The 19980-nt window shown below is 43.1% G+C and overlaps 1 protein-coding gene across 1 annotated transcript in view; it reads left to right on the plus strand.

Moving 5' to 3' along the window:
* Window positions 1-6959, plus strand: part of ANP32B (acidic nuclear phosphoprotein 32 family member B) — a 74436-nt gene extending 67477 nt beyond the window's left edge. The window contains exons 5-7 of the mRNA XM_082263539.1: window positions 3109-3242; window positions 4772-4829; window positions 6393-6959. Coding sequence (XP_082119665.1) covers window positions 3109-3242; window positions 4772-4829; window positions 6393-6463 — 263 coding nt within the window. The 3' untranslated portion in view covers window positions 6464-6959. The remainder of the gene's footprint in view (window positions 1-3108; window positions 3243-4771; window positions 4830-6392) is intronic.
* The last annotated feature ends 13021 nt before the right edge of the window (window positions 6960-19980 follow it).

Raw genomic sequence — 19980 nt, forward strand, 5'->3', positions numbered from 1 at the left:
CAAACATCTCACAAAAGTGCATAACTTTTTTTTTTTTTTTTAAAGAACACTGCACCAAAATACTTTTTTGTGGTGTCACCATTAACTATTGATGACACCACTATACGCCTACAAAAAGGGATGTATTTTTTGGGCGTTGCAGGAATGTACATGATTTTGCATGCGTTCCTGCGATGGACAAATGTGAGCCTAAAGGCCCGTACACACGTACCGATTGTCGGCCGTAAATATTCGGCCACCGACTGATCGGCCGATTTTCGGCTTGTTAGTATGATGCTTCCGACAACCGACTGCAAATTTTCGGCCGACCAGAATCTGGTGTGCAGGCTATAAAATTTTTGTTGGCCAACACCAGAGCGGCTAATTGTTCCTCAGTCAGTACAGAATTCGGCCGACAAACAGCAGATGAGCAAGACTGGGCATGCTCAGAGAAGAAAAAACACACGGAAAGTTAACCATCACAACCATCATCACTTCTGCAGTCGGCTGTTGTTGGCCGACAAAATTCGTGTGCAGTCTTTAGCACTTTTCAACCGACAGGACAGCACCGGACAAAAGACGGCCGATCGTTCGGCTGACAATCAGTACGTGTGTACGGGGCTTTACTTAAAGGTTGATATTGTACCATTCCCTCTATGCTAAGGCTCTATGTACACGGGACGCTGGAAATGGCCGTTTAGGAGCAGTTGGGCGTTTTTTTCAGAAGCCCCTGAACGCAGCTTCATGTTATCTTATCTGTCCATGTACACATGGTCATTTACAGTCATTTGCAGGCAGTTGCGTTCAGGGACTTTTTTTAGAACGCAATTATTTGCGTTCGAACGTGTGTTTCCTGACTTTTCAAACGCAGAAACGCGGCCGAACGTGACTAAACGTGACTGAACGTGATGAACATACGTTCAGCCACGTTATAAGTTTTTTTTTTTCTTCCATTCAAAATCAATGGTTCCCTATGGGACCTATTGATTTGAATGGAAGTCGCACCGCAAGTCGGATCCGACTTGCGGCGCGACCTGCACTGTGAGAATCTTGAGGGGGAACTCCACGCCAAAAATGGGAAAAAAACTGCGTGGGGTTCCCCCCCAGGTTCCAAACCAGGCCCTTCGGGTCCGGTATGGAATTTGAGGGTAGCCCCACGCCGAAAAAACGACGTGGGGTTCCCCCCCAAAATCTATACCAGACCCTTATCCGAGCATGCAGCCCGGCAGGCCAGGAAAGGGGAGGGGACGAGCGAGTGGCCCCACCCCCCCTGGACCACACCAGGGCACATGCCCTCAACATGGGGGGGTGTTGGTGCTTTGGGCCAGGGGGAGCTCTGCACCCCCCACCTCAAAGCACCTTGCCCCACTGTTGATGAGGACAAGGGCCTCATCCCCACAACCCTGGCCGGTGGTTGTGGGGGTCTGCGGGCAGGGGGCTCATCGGAATCTGGAAGCCCCCTTTAACAAGGGGGCCCCCCAGATCCCGGACCCCCTCCCTATGTGAATGGGTATGGGGTACACTGTACCCCTACTCATTCACCACATAAAAGGCAGTGTATGGAAATAACGTCAGGAGACGTTTTGGAAAGTTTATTAAAAATCTTCATCCGGCTCTTCTTGTGTTCTCCTCTCCGGGATCTTCTGCTCTTTTGGTGTCCGCTCTTCTTGTCTTCTCCTCTCCGGGGTCTTCTGCTCTTTTGCTGTCCGCTCTTCTTGTGTTCTTCTCTCTGGGGTCTTCTGCTCTTTTGCTGTCCCCTCTTCTGCTGTCCTCTCTTCTTTTCTTCTCCCCTCCGGTCTTCTGCTCTTTTGCTGTCGGCTCTTCTTCCTCCGGTCCTCCGACGACGTCTCCGGTGATTATGCCGGTCTCCGGTCTCTGCAGCTTATTATATAGCCATTAGGGGCGTGGCCCCGATGATTTCATTGGGAGGCCCCGTCCCCTCATGTCAGATGACGTCATCTGTGACATGAGGGGGCGGGCCTCCCGATGAAATCATCGGGGCCACGCCCCTAATGGCTATATAATAAGCTGCAGAGACCAGAGACCGGCATAATCACCGGAGACGTCGTCGGAGGAGGACCGGAGGAAGAAGAGCCGACAGCAAAAGAGCAGAAGACCGGAGAGGAGAGGAGAAGAAAAGAAGAGAGGACAGCAGAAGAGGGGACAGCAAAAGAGCAGAAGACCCCGGAGAAGAGAAGACAAGAAGAGACGGATGAAGAATTTTAATAAACTTTCCAAAACGGACCCATTCACATAGGGAGGGGGTCCGGGATCTGATTCCGATGAGCCCCCTGCCCGCAGACCCCCACAACCACCGGCCAGGGTTGTGGAGATGAGGCCCTTGTCCTCATCAACATGGGGGCAAGGTGCTTTGAGGTGGGGGGTGCAGAGCTCCCCCTGCCCCAAAGCACCAACACCCCCCCATGTTGAGGGCATGTGGCCTGGTGTGGTCCAGGGGGGGTGGGGCCGCTCGCTCGTCCCCTCCCCTTTCCTGGCCTGCCGGGCTGCATGCTCAGATAAGGGTCTGGTATGGATTTTGGGGGGGGAACCCCACGCCGTTTTTTCGGCGTGGGGCTACCCTCAAATTCCATACCGGACCCGAAGGGCCTGGTTTGGAACCTGGGGGGGACCCCCACACAGTTTTTTTCCCATTTTTGGCATGGAGTTCCCCCTCAAGATTCTCACAGTGCAGGTCGCGCCACAAGTCGGATCCGACTTGCGGTGCGACTTCCATTCAAATCAATAGGCTCCCATAGGGAACCATTGATTTTGAATGGAGGCAGAAAAACGCTGCTAAAAGCAACGTGGCCAAACGTGCAATAACGCAAATGGAAAAAGCTACTGAAAGCACGTTTAACAGCTGCTTTTTCCCGGCGTCAGAAATAGCTTTGCAGGACGTTTTTTTCTAACGTCCCGTGTACATGGACCCTAATTAGGTGCTATATATTTCCTATAATTAATGTTTCAGTTTTCCATTTGGTGGACTCTTAAAGCCACCTAGTAATGCAGTACATAGTATGTTTTTTCCTTCAGTGCAGTACTGTTCGTCAATGTCATAACAGCTAGAAATGAACTGCTTCAGTAAAAGATCTTGTGATCTTTAATCATGCTATGTACCTGGTTTTCCAGAGGGCGAAGAGGAGGATGATGATGATGAAGAAGGGGAGGAGGAAGAAGACATAGATGAGGAAGAAGATGAGGATGAAGAGGAGGAAGAAGTTGGAGAGGATGACGATGAAGAAGATGCAAGCGGAGATGATGATGTAAATATAGTTTTTATGCATTTTAATGAAAATGTATTTATTCTGGCTAAATTTATCTAGAATTAAAATTTACACCAGTTTATTGTACCAGTGTCAATGCCCAACTCAAACTAAAAATGTTAGTTGGATTGGTTGGATAGAATGGGTAAGTGTAAAATGTGTTTTAGTCTTTCCTGCTCCATCTAAAACAATAAATGTTGTTTTTATTTGGGCTTTAGCCCTTTTCTGACCGGAGCTCAATAAAGCCTGGATGCCCAGACCAAATTTAGCGGCGTCCACACGCATCAGTTATCTCGACAAAACCTCTACTTATTAGCATAAATATTGTCATTATGATAAAGCAGCAATAAAATCATTGATCTGATTCTGTAAGTTTTAAAGGCTAATGGACATCACCACCTTGTTGGAAGGGGTGCCCTAAGATATCTTTAAATATATCTAGAGCACAAATGCATTTCCTTGTATTACGTTTAACAGGAGCAGGTAAAGAATTCCTCCAAACTAGGTTATTGATTGACATCACCCTTATTGTGGTTTAGTGCCATTATGTCTACCTGGGTATTTTCCAGGAAGAATCATTGCATCCAGAAATGTAAGGACAATTCTTACTCTTTATAATACAGTAACTTCTAGCAGTGAATTGATTGAACCTTGGGCCCTGGTTGGGGGTCTATTTATACCTCCCTCCCCCTCATGCCCCTACCAGTTTATTACAATCATTCATAAATCAAGGTCATTATAGGTACATAGGCATCTGCATCATGAGAATAGGGAGGCTCGTTTACTGACCACCTTGAAAAAAATTAGTTTAAGATTGACTGAAATTGACTAAGGCCACAGCCATAAACTTTTCCTGCTGAACCGGCCAAGATTTGAACTGTTCATGGGTACAACCAGCCTGCCAGATTCTCTTGTGATTATTACTAGCAGCTGCTAATCACTGTCTGCTTCCCCCCCCCCCACCAGGAGAAGACATTTGCTTGGCTGGAGGGGTTCCCCTGTTAACACTGGTCTGTGCTATTGGGGGAATCATGCGAATGTCTATCCTGCAACCCATGTTTGCAGGAAGGAAATTTGCACTGTTTATTGCCAGCCTTCGGCTCGGAGTTGCTCAGAATCGCATGCCAATGGGAATCCTATTATTTTCAATGATGCCCATTCACATCAATGCAATTCAGCATGGTACGGTTTAGGAAAAGGCTCCTGTAATACTTTGGTGCGATTTTGGCCACATAGAATATGCAAACCACATCTATGTTGCACTAGATAATTACTCTGAAAATCAGATCAAAATTGGATCACAGCAGTGTTCATCTTCGCATCCCCTGAAGTCTGGGGCCCCAGGCAGTCCAACAATGATCACTTCTCATTTAATTCAAGGAAATTCTTGTATTGTTTTTGTATTCAGCGAAGTGGTGATAATCTAAGTTTTGACATTGAAATCTGCATGAATCATTCAACCTCATTTGTCTAAATGCATGTTAAAACTAAAGATAGAAGGGTACTAATCCTAAGCTACTTTTTTTCAGGAGGAAGAGTTTGGACACGAAGACGAGGAAGAGGATGAAGATGAGGAGGATGACGAAGGTTAGCCTAATTCAAATCTAGTTTCTTTATTATACAGTACTAATGTGAAATTCATTCCAACATTTCGCTCACGAATAAAATGTTACAAATATTACATAACTGAAAATGTAACCATTTGCTTTCTACTATGGACCAGCATTTCAATAATAGTTTGACTCCTTTCCTAAGCAATAAGTCTGATTTAACAGTTTGACAGCTGACAATGCAAGCTTTCCATTAAGCTCTGTTAAAGTAGAACTTCAATCTCCCAATCAGCTATTTTTAATCCTAATGCTGAAAGCATTAGTGAATAGATAGGAAAGTATCATATTTACTTGTTTTACACTTTTCTTTTACATTTCTTCTGTTCCTTCCTGGTTTCTTGCCTAGGCAAATTATGTCATCCATGACAGGAGACTTCAGGAGAGGAGGAGGGGCTTTCTCAGCTAAGCACACTCTTGTATGCATGCCTGAGCTAAGGGCAGATGGATTGCAAGAAGTAAATGCTACATGAATCCTTTGCCCTTACTCAAGATGGCTACACCCAGAAATTATAGAGGGTTGTTTTTCTCAACAAAATAAAGATGCAGTGAAGATCTGCTTCAACACTGTAACAACTGAGTGTTGTGGTTAAAAAATTGCCCTGGTTACCAACCAGGCTTTGAGGCTTTGGCATGTAAAACAATAAAGCTCTACTTTTATGCTTTTACAGCCTTTTTACAAATGTATTACATCATATCTTTTTTTTTTTTTTTTTTTTTTTTAAACTGACAGTGTACATGCAATATAAGACAACAGACAACGTACCCAATTGTAGGACTAACAGTCAAAAAAAGAGAAATAAAAAACGCACCTGTGACTAGTACAGCATACTATATTGGCATATTAAATAAAGCAGTCCAAGATCATTGGCCATTTGTGTGCTGCAGTAACATATAGCGTTTACTGCCTTTTTCATTTATGGGTGTCCAATTTGTTAAAGCATAGGTTCTCATTTGTCATTTCGGGTTACTTTAAAGCAGCCATAGCCATTAAAATTCACATGACCCAATTGAAAATGGCTGATATTGTTGTAAGTCTGTTAGCTCTTTGCAGTTTGAAATTCTTGTTCAGCTTGTTAGCTGTATTGCGGTGACACCTAAATGCAATCAGCCAGTCTATCTTAATTTCATCATCCGTGGATATAAAAAGTCTACACACTGTGAAAATGCCAGGTTTTTGAGGTGTACAAGAAAAAAATCAGACCATGATAAAAACCAGAAGAAAACTCATCCAGTCGAATGCCAAGAATTTCTGACAAGTAATGGTTGTGTATTACATGTGACAACTTTCTCCTGTATCTCCAACATTATGACTTTACAACCCCTTTAACCTCAGTGTACCAAAAACCTAAATAATCTGATTCATGATATTGCATTATAGGTTTATACACTTTTTGCCTATTCTAATCCACCACACACCCCATCTTGCCGGGAATAGGAAAACACTTATTCACTTTGATTAGTGAAAAACCACATGTATGGCTTTCTGTGTGGGATGATTGCTTACAAATAATCTTTTATTTTATTTTATTTCCACCTCCAGAGGAAGAAGTTGGAAAAGGAGAGAAGAGGAAGAGGGAAACAGACGATGATGGTGATGAAGAGGAAGACTAAAGTAATTTTTGGGAAATTTGGGAAAAAAGGACTTTATTGGATTATACAGTATTGATTGAACTGGCCCCATTCGTGGAATATTGAAAAACAGGCTACAAATAAATTGTAACAATGAAAACAAGCCCTATCCCTGAACACCCTCAAAGAGCCAAAGAGTCGTTACTGTGACATTCCTCCAGCCAATAAACCCTACTGGAAGCTTACATCATGGTTTATAGTTAAGTCTCAAAAAGAAAAAAAAAAATATATAAATATATATATATAAAGAGATTAAAAATATATATATATATTCTCAAAATGTCCAGCTAAACAAACTGGGTCAATGCTTTTACTATTATGTTGAGGTTCTTAAGGGTTAACAAGTTGAGGGTGTGATTGGTGAGTCATGATTGTCAATGGCTACCTACTAAATAGACATTGGAGCACCATTTTTACTTTCTGTACAACAAACAGCAAAAAGAGGAAAAAAAACTTTGTAAATAAAATCTTAACATTTTTGGGTCTGTTTTTCATGCTTTGCTTTTTTCCTAACAGTTCAATATTTTTTTACAGTAGGATGTTTTTTGCGACAACTGCAGATGAACTATTTTTAAGAACATGAGTGAAATAAACATGTTACTATTTGGTAAATCTTAGTTGTATGTTTAAATTTCTGAATGAGAAGTAAATAATTCTTAAACATGTAGTCCTATTTTTTAAACTATGTGTTTGGAACACTTTTTTTTCTGTGGAAAGTATTCAGTTACTTAGTCTGTCATTAATGAATAGTTATTTTTGCAAAAACGGATAAAAAAAAGTCACTGAACCATGTCCTGTAATACAAAAGAGTGATGAAGAAAACAAATGCTTAAAATAGCTCAGGTACAAGCAACACCTCTCCGTCCTTCAAAAAGGACTATGTTCTACAATGGTGCAGGACAGCTGTTTTTTATTACCTTTTTCGTAAGAGATCAAGAATGTATACGGCACATAAAAGTTAAACCCTAGGGATGTCACCATGTTTACTACATACATATACTTAAAGCCTATTTAAACCCAAAAAGAAACATTTAACATATTGCAGTTTACCAGTCCTTCGATATAGTGGCTGCAATAATTTTTCTTTTTTATTCTAAGAACATTTTTAGCAAGTATAGGAAGCACTTATTGATCTTCCAGAAATATTTGTTGCATCCTTAAAAAGAAAGCACAAAAACCTTTTTTATTGAGTAATCTACTAGGCTTATCAATTCACCATGTAATGGTAATGAACAGACATGTTTAGCATGTATGACATCTAGGACTACCCTATAGATCAAAGTGGAGAAAAAGGTTTTGACATGAAAGGACCGCAAGAGTGAAAAAAAAAAGTAAATGCAACCATCCCATCTAGGAGCTGGAATATTTTAAACTTTTGTTCTTGGGTTTAGAGTTGCTTCAGTTGGTTCCCGGCCACCTATAGCCAAAAGATGGTTCTGGGAGGACATCCATCGAGGGCGTTCTGTGACCGCTGTGTGTCCTTTAGACATAGGTGATCACAGATCATGGTAAAGGGCCAGTTACAGAGGCCCTTTACCATGTGATCAGCTATGTCCAATCACAGCTGGTCACATGTATACAGACTTGCTGGTTACGCTATATGTGAGGAGAGGCAATAACCAGCAAATCTGATCTGATAGGACAGATGAGTACATTATTTACACTAAAATTCAGGGCACTTAGGTCATCAGTGCAGCACAGAAAATACTTATTTGCAAAATTTTATAACAGAAACTAGACTTTTTTTCTTTCTTTTTTCAAAATGTTTTTTTTTTTTTTGGTTTTAGCAAAAAATAACCCAGTGGTAATTAACCACTTAAGGATCAGAAGGTTTTTTCCCCCTTAATGACCAGGTCATTTTTTTGTGATAAGACTGCGTTATTTTAACTGAGAATTGCGTGGTCGTGTGACGCTGTACCCAAATAAAATTGATGCATTTTTTCCCCCACAAATAGAACTTTCTTTTGGTGGTATTTGATCACCCCTGCGGTTTTTATTTTTTCCGCTATCAACAAAAAAAGTGACCATTCTGAAAAAAAGACAATACTTTTACTTTCTGCTATAAATCATTCCTAATAAAAATTTAAAAAATCTATTTTTTTTCATCAATTTAGGCCAATATGTATTCTGCCACATATTTTTGGTAAAAAAAAATCCCCAATAAGCGTATATTCATTGGTTTGTGCAAAAGTTATCGCGTCTACAAACTAGGGGATAGATTTATGTCAATTTTATTTGTTTTATTTATTTTTTTACTAGTAATGGTAGTGATCAGCGATCTTTAGCAGGACTGTGACCTTGCGATGGACAGATTGGACACCTAACTGACACTTTTGAGGGGACCAGTGACATTCTACAGTAATCAGTGCTAAAAATATGCACTGTTGCTGTACTAGTGACACTGGCAGGGAAGGGGTTAACACCAGGGACGATCAATGGGTAAGTGTGCTCTTATTTTCTTAAAAAATGTACAGAAACAGAGCCTCTGGGCATACCCCGGCATCATGAAGACAATAACAAAAAAAAAAAAAAAAGTATATTAGAACATAGCACAAACTTAAGTAGACCTAAAACATCCCCCAAAAAATTTGCTGCTATAGAGAGGATATTAAATGGTATGGATATTGGGAGAAGGAGACCCCTGTTATCAATAACCACAACTGTTTCTCATTTTCGTTGTGCCAAACTCTGTGGACACACAGGGGGTTCGATTTAATTATTTTTTCTCTGATTTAAAAAGTATGTAAATCAGACAGCCAAATGCCAAGCATTCTCAGGAGGTCAGCAAATGAAGTAGCAAATTTCTCTCCCTTTTTCTTTAACATGTCAAAATAGAATTCCAGTTCAAACAAAATTTGCCTTCAAGCAATATCCAATTGCATTGCTCACTAGTCCTTCAAATAATGTTTAGGCTCTGAATTTTTGACTGCTTTGTGCTGGAAAGAATGCTCTCTAAGATGCTCTGTTCTGTTTTTGATAACTGTATTAGGTTACTATTTCTAATTACAGTATTCAGTGTGTGTGTGTGTGTGTGTAATATATATATATATATATATATATATATATACACACACAGGTGGTACCCGGGTTACAAACATCTGGCTTACACACTCCTACTTACAAACGGAGGGAGACAACAGCAAGTGAAAGGAAATCTCCCCCTAGGAAGGCAAATTCACTCCTGTAAGAATTATAATAGGAAGAGGGTGTCTCCAACTGAAGCTTTATCACTAATCCTTGTTTTCACAACAACCTAAAATTTTCAAAATCCAGTTGTCATAGGGACAGAAATTGAGGTGAGATTTTAACCGCAGGGCAACGTATACCTGGAACTGCTGTTCTTCGCTGGGAAGGTTCTCTCTCCGCCTCCACTGCACATTCTCTAAGGCCTCATACCACATTTCCTTTTGAGTGAAATCTCTCCAGTCCAGTATGGCTTCCTCTGATACAGGCCCATCCTGTTGGACCAAGTGTTGCTGCAACCTCCAGAGAAACTCCTCCTCATATGGGGACGCTGCACGGGTGTTAGCTCGCTCCATAACGTTACCGGTGTCTCCGAGCTTTTTCTCCTCACACTAGGACGCCATCCCACCGCTGCCACCAATGTAACGGATCAACCAGCCCCCCGACTAGGTACCACAGTTGACAGATGCTCCTAGTGCTTTCCGAGGGCTTCAAGCACTCCACCAGACACCGTAACCACTTCAGACCCCACAAACTGCCACAGCTTGGTTAGGGTCTCGCCGTCTCCTACCCACCCTGGACCTACGACAAGGCTCCAGGTTCCAGTGGGTGAACCTCTCTTTCCCCAGAGAGTGCAGCAGAACAAGCTCTTACAAGAGCTTAGTGATTATCTAAAGGAGTATGGAAGACCATAGCAATCCCTTGAAGCATATTCCCCCAATAAGAGACAGGACTCTAGATTGAGAGTGAAGTAACTCTAGATCAACTTTATTGAGCAAGAAACAGACTTGTATACAGTTTTCACCCACAAGGTTACCACCCAGGTGGACCTTGTTGAAGACTGGATGTAACATTCACAATCCAATAGGAACAGAGTTTTACACTCTCATACAATGTACACAATCCCCCCCCCCCTCTGGCTGATTACAGTAGCATATACAGATGAAAGTGTATACAGGAACTAAACAAATTATCTAGCCATCTGGACAGAACAATGTGAGGTCATTAACATTTAACAATGGAACAGACAGGTAAACTTTATCACAATACACATTCTCTCCCAATACACAAACAATAGGGAAGTCTGCAAATGACAGTCTTTGTGTCTTTCTCACAGCCAAGCATGGAATACACTGTGTAAGGTGGTATTAAATCTTCATATTTCTATATGAAGATTTTGCTGACAAATATTGAAGCAATCCAAACCATTACTTATCTGTCTTTCACTCATAGTGACGGTGAGTACCGTCACACTTACTATACCGCTCCCGACATTCTTCAGTTTTTTGCTAGCGTCAAAAGAATGGACAGCTCTCTGTTCAGTTTTCAGTTGCTGCAGAGCAAATTTTTCCAACTTTAGGATTGGTTACGCCTTGTTTTTGCACTGGGAGGACCATACCCAGACCCCACCAGGAAGAAAATGCGGGGCCAGCCTGTAACTGGATCTTGCTTTTGTCACTCCTCTAGGCACGTGGTGCAATGTGTTAAGTTAGCTGCAGGATGCTCTACAGGCCCAGGACCAAGGTAAACCTATCCGATGGAATCCAATCCCTTCAAATTCCTTAGGGACTTTGCCCGCCCGCTGGCTGGTCAAAGATAACTAAATTAGATTGTTCCCAACACCCTGGCTATGTGCCTGGGGGGAGCCTCTTGATTAAATACCTCTGTTGTAAGTAAGGGTTCTTTTAAATTGGGAACTGGACCTTATGGGATATCCTGGTGTTCAGGGACCCTGTGGATAAATGACTGGAAGCGGTCTTGATCCACTTTTAAGGCTTTCCCATGCAAACTGTTGTTGCAACCATTTCCATCTGCCAAACTTTGTCTAGTTCCAGGCATCCTGCTTCTATACCGATAGATCCTTCAGATATGATCTGATGGATATCCAGAATGGGCCTCCTTTACAGTGCATATTCTGTGACCTTTTGGCTTAAATGTTGGTCTGTGAAGCTTTAGTGCAAGAAGTGTGTCTTGCCGATGCCTTTTGTTGAAGAATGCCTTTTTGGCAACGTTTTGACAACTTTATCAAAGAAATCACAAGGTTAAGAGTACCCTTTTGCTGGTGTTTTGTTTCTAATACCAGCCATTTGCTTTTCAGTTAAAGTGGTTGTGAAGGTAAAATGTTCTTTTTCCCTTAATGCATTTTCTGCTTAAAGAAAAATGTTTTTCAATGTCAGCGCCCTCCCCAATACTTACCTGAGCCTGATCTCAATTCAGCAATGTGCATGTCTGCAGCAGCTTTTCTCCTCTCTCCCCGCTCTGACAGGCTTGGCTGAGAGAAGTGGGAACATTTGGCTCCTGCTGCTATCAGTCAAAACCTGTGAGCAGACGCAAGATGCAAACAGCCCAGCTCAGGATCAAGCATTCACAAGTGCCCCTGTAGGAAGCAGCTTCCTATGGGGGTACTCGGTGGAGGGGAGGGGCCGGGGCACTAGCAGGGGACCCCAGAAAAGGAAGATCGGGGCTGCTCTGTACAAAACCATTGCACAGAGGAGGTAAGTATAACATGTTTTTTAAATAAAAAAGTAATAATCACTTTATTGATGGTAACAGTGTACCAATAACTGTCATATAGCTAATGCAAACATTCTTAATTGTGGTCTACAAGTAGATATTTTAATCATAGACCGTACCTAGACACTTATTCAGGTTTAAAATTTCCATCAATACACTGTACATGAAATAGTATTTGTCATGTCTTTGTTCTCTAAATGGTAGATGATACAACTAGGCTGCAGAATTGTAAAGGCATGTTCGTTTCATTATTTGTGTATTTATACAATAGAATTTATAGTACCACACATAAATGTACAGCTAAAGTACGCATAGTTGTGAATAAGGTTTCTCTTTCGTTCATTGACGGACACCGCTCCTAATTCTTCTTAACCATTGGATTATACTGCCCCCTACAGGAGTAGGACACTAGGCAGAAAAAAGCTTGACTATGCCTATGGGCACTACCCGGGGGTATATACCTACTCTGAGCTTTAGGCAGTAATTTTTTCTGCCTAGTCAGGAGTAATCAAGGGGATTTCTTCTCGCTTCTATCGACATCAAGGATGCCTACCTGCACATTCTAATATGCACCGGTCACCAACGCTTCCTGCATTTTTCCGTGGACGAGGAGCATTATTGGTTTGTGGCGTGGACCTTTGGTCTCCCCTCCGCTCCTTGGGTCTTCACAAAAGTGTTGGCCCCAGTGCTGGCATTGTTTGAGTCAGCGGAGGACCTGGACATCTTTTGTGAGCGGAGTTTCTGACTGTTCTGATGGACAACTGGAGACTGCTCTGCGAACTCTGAGGGAGTTACATTGATTCTGAACCTTCAGGATTCTGCTTTGGTTCTGTCCACCAAAACTGGACTATTTGGGTCTGACTCTGGACTCGGCCTCAGCCAGCGTGTTTCTTCCTCTGGAAAAACTCTGACATTGCAGGAGGCAATTCAGCTTCTGTTGTTCAGCAGATGGTCATCCCTCCGTGCTTGCATGTGGGTGCTAGGCCTGATGGTGTCCACCCTTGAGGCGGTCTATTTGCACAGTTCCACACAAGATCTGCTAAAGAGATTCAGGTGAAATGGGACAATGATCCGCGGTCTCTAGAGGTGGCTTCATTCTCTGGCACTTTGACAGGGAAAATCCTTTCTGCCCCTGCACTGTACGGTTGTCACAACGGATGCCAGCCTGTCCTGGTGGGAAGGTGTCCTCAGCACAGATGTGCTCGGGGGTCTGGACTCTGGCAGAGCCCAGACTGCCGATTTAATGTTCTGGAAATCCAAGTGATCAGCCTTTGTCTGGCTCATAGGACAATTCGTCTTCAGGGGTGTTTGGTACGAATTCATTTGGACAATGCCAAGGCCGTGGCTTATGTCAATCACCAAGGGGGCACAAGTAGTGTCCTGGGGGCTCGCTAATTAGCCAGCATTCTAAGGTGAGCTGACCGATTTTGTTCCAGCCCTCTTGTTCCAGCCCTCTCAAACTTCTGCCATGACTCCTGTGCAGGATCAAAGCAGAAGGGACTCTTTTCAGACCGACCTCGCCGGTCTAGGTACGCCAATCAGGTGCGGCTGGTCGCTGATGCTCCTTGGGAACTTCCTCTCAGGGAGGATCTGCTGTCCCAAGGACCAATCTTCCACCCTGCTTTACTGTCTCTGGCTTTGGCGGCTTGGCCATTGAACGCCATAAACGGTCAAGAGGGAAAAGAACCGCTCAAGTGAGGGGATAGTTCCAAACACATCCAACCCAGGTGCAGGTTGACGCGTTTCACGGAGTCTTCCGCTTAGTCGTAACCATGCTGTACAATACAAGACACTGCTATATATAGAGGAAAAGGCATTTCAAATAACATGTACCTCCCAGAATGTGCTTGATTGAGCCCACACAGCTGCAGATACTAAATCCCAATTAAGGGCACACAAACAGCCCAGCAGGAATTGTATGTTTGTTTTTGCTTCACCTTTTGTCCAAAAACGCATAGCAAAAAAGTTCTATAAATGCATATGCGAAAAAGCTTTCAATAAAAATAAGGAAAAAACAGTAGTGATTATATAAAAAGACAGCTGGTAGAAGCCAAAAAACGAACAAAAACAAAGTTAAAGGGAGAAAAGAAAAAAGAAAAACGAAGGGAAAAAAATAAATAAATAATCTTTCGTTATATAGATGATTTGATCTTTATCACTAGACAAGGCCTTCCTTTTGACCTATTTTTGGAATATCTTAATCGCAATGATTACAATCTGGCGTTTACTGGCCAATTCAATGTTGATAGGATTGATTTCCTAGATGTTACCCTTGAGCATCGACAAAATCAGGTGGTCACTAGCCTATATAGGAAACCCTCAGCTGGTAACAATTTGTTACATGCTGACTCCAGTCACCCATTTCATACTCGAAAGGGTATACCGGTAGGTCAATTCCTTCGTATCAGAAGGATATGCAGTGACTTGGACGTTTTCAATAAAGAGTCAGCACTTTTGTATAGACGCTTTTTGGCTAGGGGTTATCCAAAATGGACCCTTGACAGGGCATACTCTTTTGCCCTTAATAGGGACAGGAAAAGCCTCCTTACACCAAAGAGACATTTCAATGAATCTAAGACTTCTGGCAATAATGGCTCCATTAATCTCACCATCCCATACAGTTTGGAATTTAACAGGATCAAACAAATTATCAATAAACATATTCCCATTCTGTATGGTGATAAGGACTGTGCCAGGATCTTAGAGGGAGGAGTGAATATTGTCGCCAAGAGGGCCAAAACACTGGGAAACCAGTTATCCCCAAGTCTGTTTAGCACTACAATTAAAAATACATCAGAAACATGGTTGCATCTGAAAGGTAATTTCCGATGTGGGGCTAAGGACTGCATTACATGTCCCCATATTCTAGGGGGTGTTAACTTTCAATCCTCTATTGAGAACAAAACATACAAAATCAACAGGTTTTTTAATTGTAACACTACATACCTTATTTATCTCATTACTTGCAGAGAATGTTTTGTACAATATGTGGGTCGCACCACACGAAAACTTAAAGACAGATTTAGGGAACACCTTAGTGATGTCAGATTGAGGAAATCCACGAATGTGGCCCGACATTTTAATTCAGAACATGACAGTGATCTGTCTTTGATATCGGTCCAAGTGATCGAACGTGTGGTTGCTCCTGTAAGAGGGGGCGATGTGTTCCGCCTTCTGTGTAAGCGGGAGGTTTTCTGGATTCATAAACTCCAGACCCGCTTACCTGGCGGTTTAAACTTTGAATGGGATGTTACTCACTTTTATTCCCAGTAATGATTCATGTATCTATTCGTGGGTACATACATTTAACTATACATACAGAGAGGGCTACCTGTATCCCATACGCATACATGGTACATGTTTCTTTGATTGACCATTCTATGTCTTAGTGTTTCTTTGTTTCTTCTTTTCTCTTTTTTTTTTTTTCTCATTTCTCCTTCCCTTTTGTCCCATTTCGGTCTCTGCATCTTTTTTTTTTTTTTTCTTTGGAATGCATGTGTTCTTCGATATATATGCATGTTGTTCCGTTCGGCTTGCCTCCATGGCTATATATTTATGCAATGTGTGGCTGATTCCTTTATGGATATTGATTGTGCTATATGCACGGTGGTTCACACATGTGCATGCTATACTCTGTGTTCAGTATGATCTAAGTCGACATGTACACGTAAGCTTATATATATATATATATATATATAAAATTTTTTTTTTTGTTAGATCGATGTGGGATATGCCTGAGACGTTAACAATGTCTTGGGTATATATCCATTTAAATGTCCCTATTTTTATATCTTTATAGGGGATAATAATACCATTATGCTGATAAAGACACACAGGACTTCTATGTTTATGCATTTATGTATTTATTATTATTTTTATGGTACTGTTTAGTGTTCTTACATATCTCATTGGTTATTTTTATATTCTTTCGATTGGGTGGATTGCCCTATGTATGTGAACACAGTTGCAGATATACCACTCAATGGATGGGGTTATACGTTTTTGGGGGTTGTGCTCATACCTATTACATATGTGTACAATCCCCCCCCCCCCCATTTATCTATTTGTTTCATAGGCTATATGGACGTGATGTATGTGTTTGTGGTTACACATTTATTATTTTTATGTGTACCACTTATATATTTACACATATATGCTCTTCATGACTATATTATACACCATTTCTTTTTATACCATAGTTCCATCTGGGTATGAACACATCTATATGCTTCCGTGTTACTGTTTTCTTTTACTTTGTCTTTCTTCTTTTTTCTTTTTCTTTTTTTTTTCTTTTTCTTGTTTTTTTCTTTTTTCCCCCTTTTTTTTTTTTTTCCCTTCGTTTATTTTTTCCCTTCGTTTTTCTTTTTTCTTTTCTCCCTTTACTTAGTTTTTGTTCGTTTTTTGGCTTCTACCAGCTGTCTTTTTATATTATCACTACTGTTTTTTCCTTATTTTTATTGAAAGCTTTTTCGCATATGCAATTATAGAACTTTTTTGCTATGCGTTTTTGGACAAAAGGTGAAGCAAAAACAAACATACAATTCCTGCTGGGCTGTTTGTGTGCCCTTAATTGGGATTTAGTATCTGCAGCTGTGTGGGCTCAATCGAGCACATTCTGGGAGGTACATGTTATTTGAAATGCCTTTTCCTCTATATATAGCAGTGTCTTGTATTGTACAGCATGGTTACGACTAAGCGGAAGACTCCGTGAAACGCGTCAACCGCCGTGCTCCCCTTTTCCCCCCCATGTCTCCGACTGTTTTGGTTTCATCTTGGATGATTTTATCTTTTTGCCTGCAAAATAAATTTGGATTTTAACTTTTTGCATCTTCAACCGGTTGTGCGGCTTTTTGTGCTTTTCCATTTGCATTGAACGCCATGTGCTGAAGGATGGAGGTTTGTCTGAGTCAGTGATTCCTGCGCTGTTGAAAGCTAGGAAATCTACTTGGAGGAAGATCTACCATCGTACGTGGAAGACGTACATTGCGTGGTGTGAGTCTCTTGGGATTCATCCTCGCTCCTTCTCGGTGGATTGGATATTACCCTTCGTTCAACGGAGGGTTGAACAGAAATTTGCCTTGTACCATCAAGGGCCAGGTATCGGCTTTGGCAGTCTTTTTCCAACGACCTTTGGCCTCACAATCCCTGTGTGTGAAGTGTGTTCCTTTCTTTAGGGTGTCCGACATTTGGTTCTATAGCCGCCCTGGGATCTTAATTTGGTGCTTTCAGCTCTACAGAAGCCTCCCTTTGAAAATATTCGGGAGGTTTCCCTGCTTGCGCTGCCCCAGAAGGTGGCCTTTTTGGTGGCTATCACCTCTGTGCACAGGGTGTCGGAACTGGCGGCGTTATCCTGTCGTTCACCTTATTGGTGATTCACAAGGATAAGTTGGTGCTTCGCCCCTTGCCATCATTCCTTCCTAAGGTGATCTTTGACTGTCAAAAGAAACATCAAACAATTCTTTATTTAAATACCAAACAACATTTTATGTGCTATGCCTGTATCAAACACTCATTTGTGAGTACCTTTCTTTTATCATATTAAAAATCTTTAAGGATAATGAACTAGGCCGCTGTACCCTCTGTCTGTTTCTGGTCTTTGACTGTCATTTGAATGAAGACATTGTGTTGCCTTCCCTGTGTCCCAGGCCAAACATCCGAAGGAAATTGCCTTGCATGCTTGGATGTGGTCTGGGAAATTAGGGTGTACCTGGCAGCTACGGAGTCTTTTAGGAAGTCCGACTCTCTATTTGTGCTTACGGACGGACCTCACAAAGGGTGGTCCGCTTCTTCTGCGACCATTTCCAGATGGATCAGACAGACGGTGGTTCAGGCCTATTGCATCAGGGGTCAGGTTCCTCCTTTCCCTGTCAAGGAGCACTCTACTAGGGTGCTTAGTGTCTCCTGGGCATCCATCATCAAGCGTCAGTGACGCAGGCTTGCAAGGCGGCCACCTGGTCGTCGGTGCGCACTTTTACAGAGTTTTTATAAAGTGGATGTGTTGGCAATTGCAGATGCTTCTTTTGGCCACCAGGTTTTGCTGGCTGCTGCTTAGAGGACCTGGTCCTCTTTGAGGGTGTATTGTTTTTTTTTTTGGTTAAGATGAATCAGGAGCTGTCTGTCAATGAATGAAAGAAAATTGGATTTTTGACTTACCGTAAAATCCATTTTTGTAAGAAGTTACCATAAAATTCTTTTCTCTGAGTCCTCTGACAGTCGCAGCCCCTGCCTCTCTATTTTTTTTGGGGGTTGTTTGTCTTCCTGTACTGCTTGCTACGAAACTGAAGAGAGGCACCTAGTGTCTGATGGGTAATGCCTGAGGGACAGCCCCCTAGAGGTGTGTTGTGTGTAAAAGCTTTTGTTAACCTTTTCACTACCTATTTTTGCTCCTGCAGAGAGGGCGCATAACCCACTCGTGAAGGAATACTGAATGGGCTGCGACTGTCAGAGGACTCAGAGAAAATAATTTTACGGTAAGTTCTTACAAAAATTAAATTTTTCTCCTGGATTTTTCCTGTGAGAGCTAAATCAACTCCTGGACTGGGCGACAGGCAGGATAATCTTGATCTGGTTGTCCCGCCCAGTCTGGCAAGTGAGCGCGCACAGACCTCAGCTCCAGGCTAGGGCAGCCGCGACAGCCCCACTGGATGGGGGCTGGCTTGTGAGTTAAACGTCACAGCATTCCTCATGGCCGACAGCACCCCCATTTCGATGGAAAGGGGTTCTGTCTGGAGCGGTGCCCCTCTGGTTCCTGGTATGGTGAGTAGCTGTCCCCCCTCTCCCCCTGGAGGGTTTTGGGGTGGACGCAGACCCCTCCTTGGGACGGTTGAACCCCTGGTTCTCCTTCCCGCAGGCACCCCCCCCTTTGCGGAGTCCCTAATCCTGCCCTTTCTTCCACATACGCTGGGGCTGTTTGGGTAGTCTGGCCACTTTCCTGGGGTTGGAGCAGGGAGCCGACAGGTGATGGGGGCCAGGGGGGTGTGCTGCCACCGATCGACTGTGCGGGGGGGGGGGGGGTGAGGGGGTTGTACCTGGTGGAGGCTCCTGCCAGGGCACACCAGCCTGCCTGGATCTGTCCTTGAGGCCTTGTCTCCCAATCCTGGGTATATGCCTCATGATGCCACCATTTTGTTGTACCCTGTGTGTTCTATACACGGCAGCCATGTTTGTGTAGTCCGGTGGCCATTTTGCTGTGGTTTGCCATTGAAAATAGCGTCGGCCATGACAGTGGAGCCCTGTGAGTGGTGATTTCGGTGGTGGGAGCCCCTCCTCATCCCCTGAGTCTTGTGGGGTCCTCTCTGCTGAGGATCGCTGGTGCTTTGTGCCTGGCAACCAGGGGGTGCTGCTAGCGCTGTGAGGGTTGTCCCTTAGCAGTGTTTTACACTTTTTTGTGGGGTCAACCTGGTGACTGATGGAGTCTTTGGAGCACATTTCCCCACCTAATCCCCTCTCTGAGGCAGCGGGGCCCTCCGGGTCCCAACCTTCCATCAATGCACAGACAGTGATACTGGGGTCTCTTGTGTCCCAGGTGGAGGTAGGTTGCGGGCAACTAACTAGCAAAGAACGCCCTCCACCTTCCCCTGCCTCATCTGTCCCATCAGATCCTGAATCTGATTTGGCCGCCACAGACGTGGGTCACCCTGCTGGGTCTGCAACCACTTGCCTGAAACTCTCTGATGGTGAGGATAATTCCTCCACATTTGCACCCGCACATGAAAAGGCACTGGTGGATGCACTAATTGTAGCTCTGCATGAGACCCTGAAGATGGAGGACGGAGCGAAAGCTGCCACTGAGGCCTAGGTAC

Source organism: Pelophylax lessonae (assembly GCF_965119305.1).
Source record: "Pelophylax lessonae genome assembly, chromosome: 1".
NCBI lineage: Eukaryota > Metazoa > Chordata > Amphibia > Anura > Ranidae > Pelophylax > Pelophylax lessonae.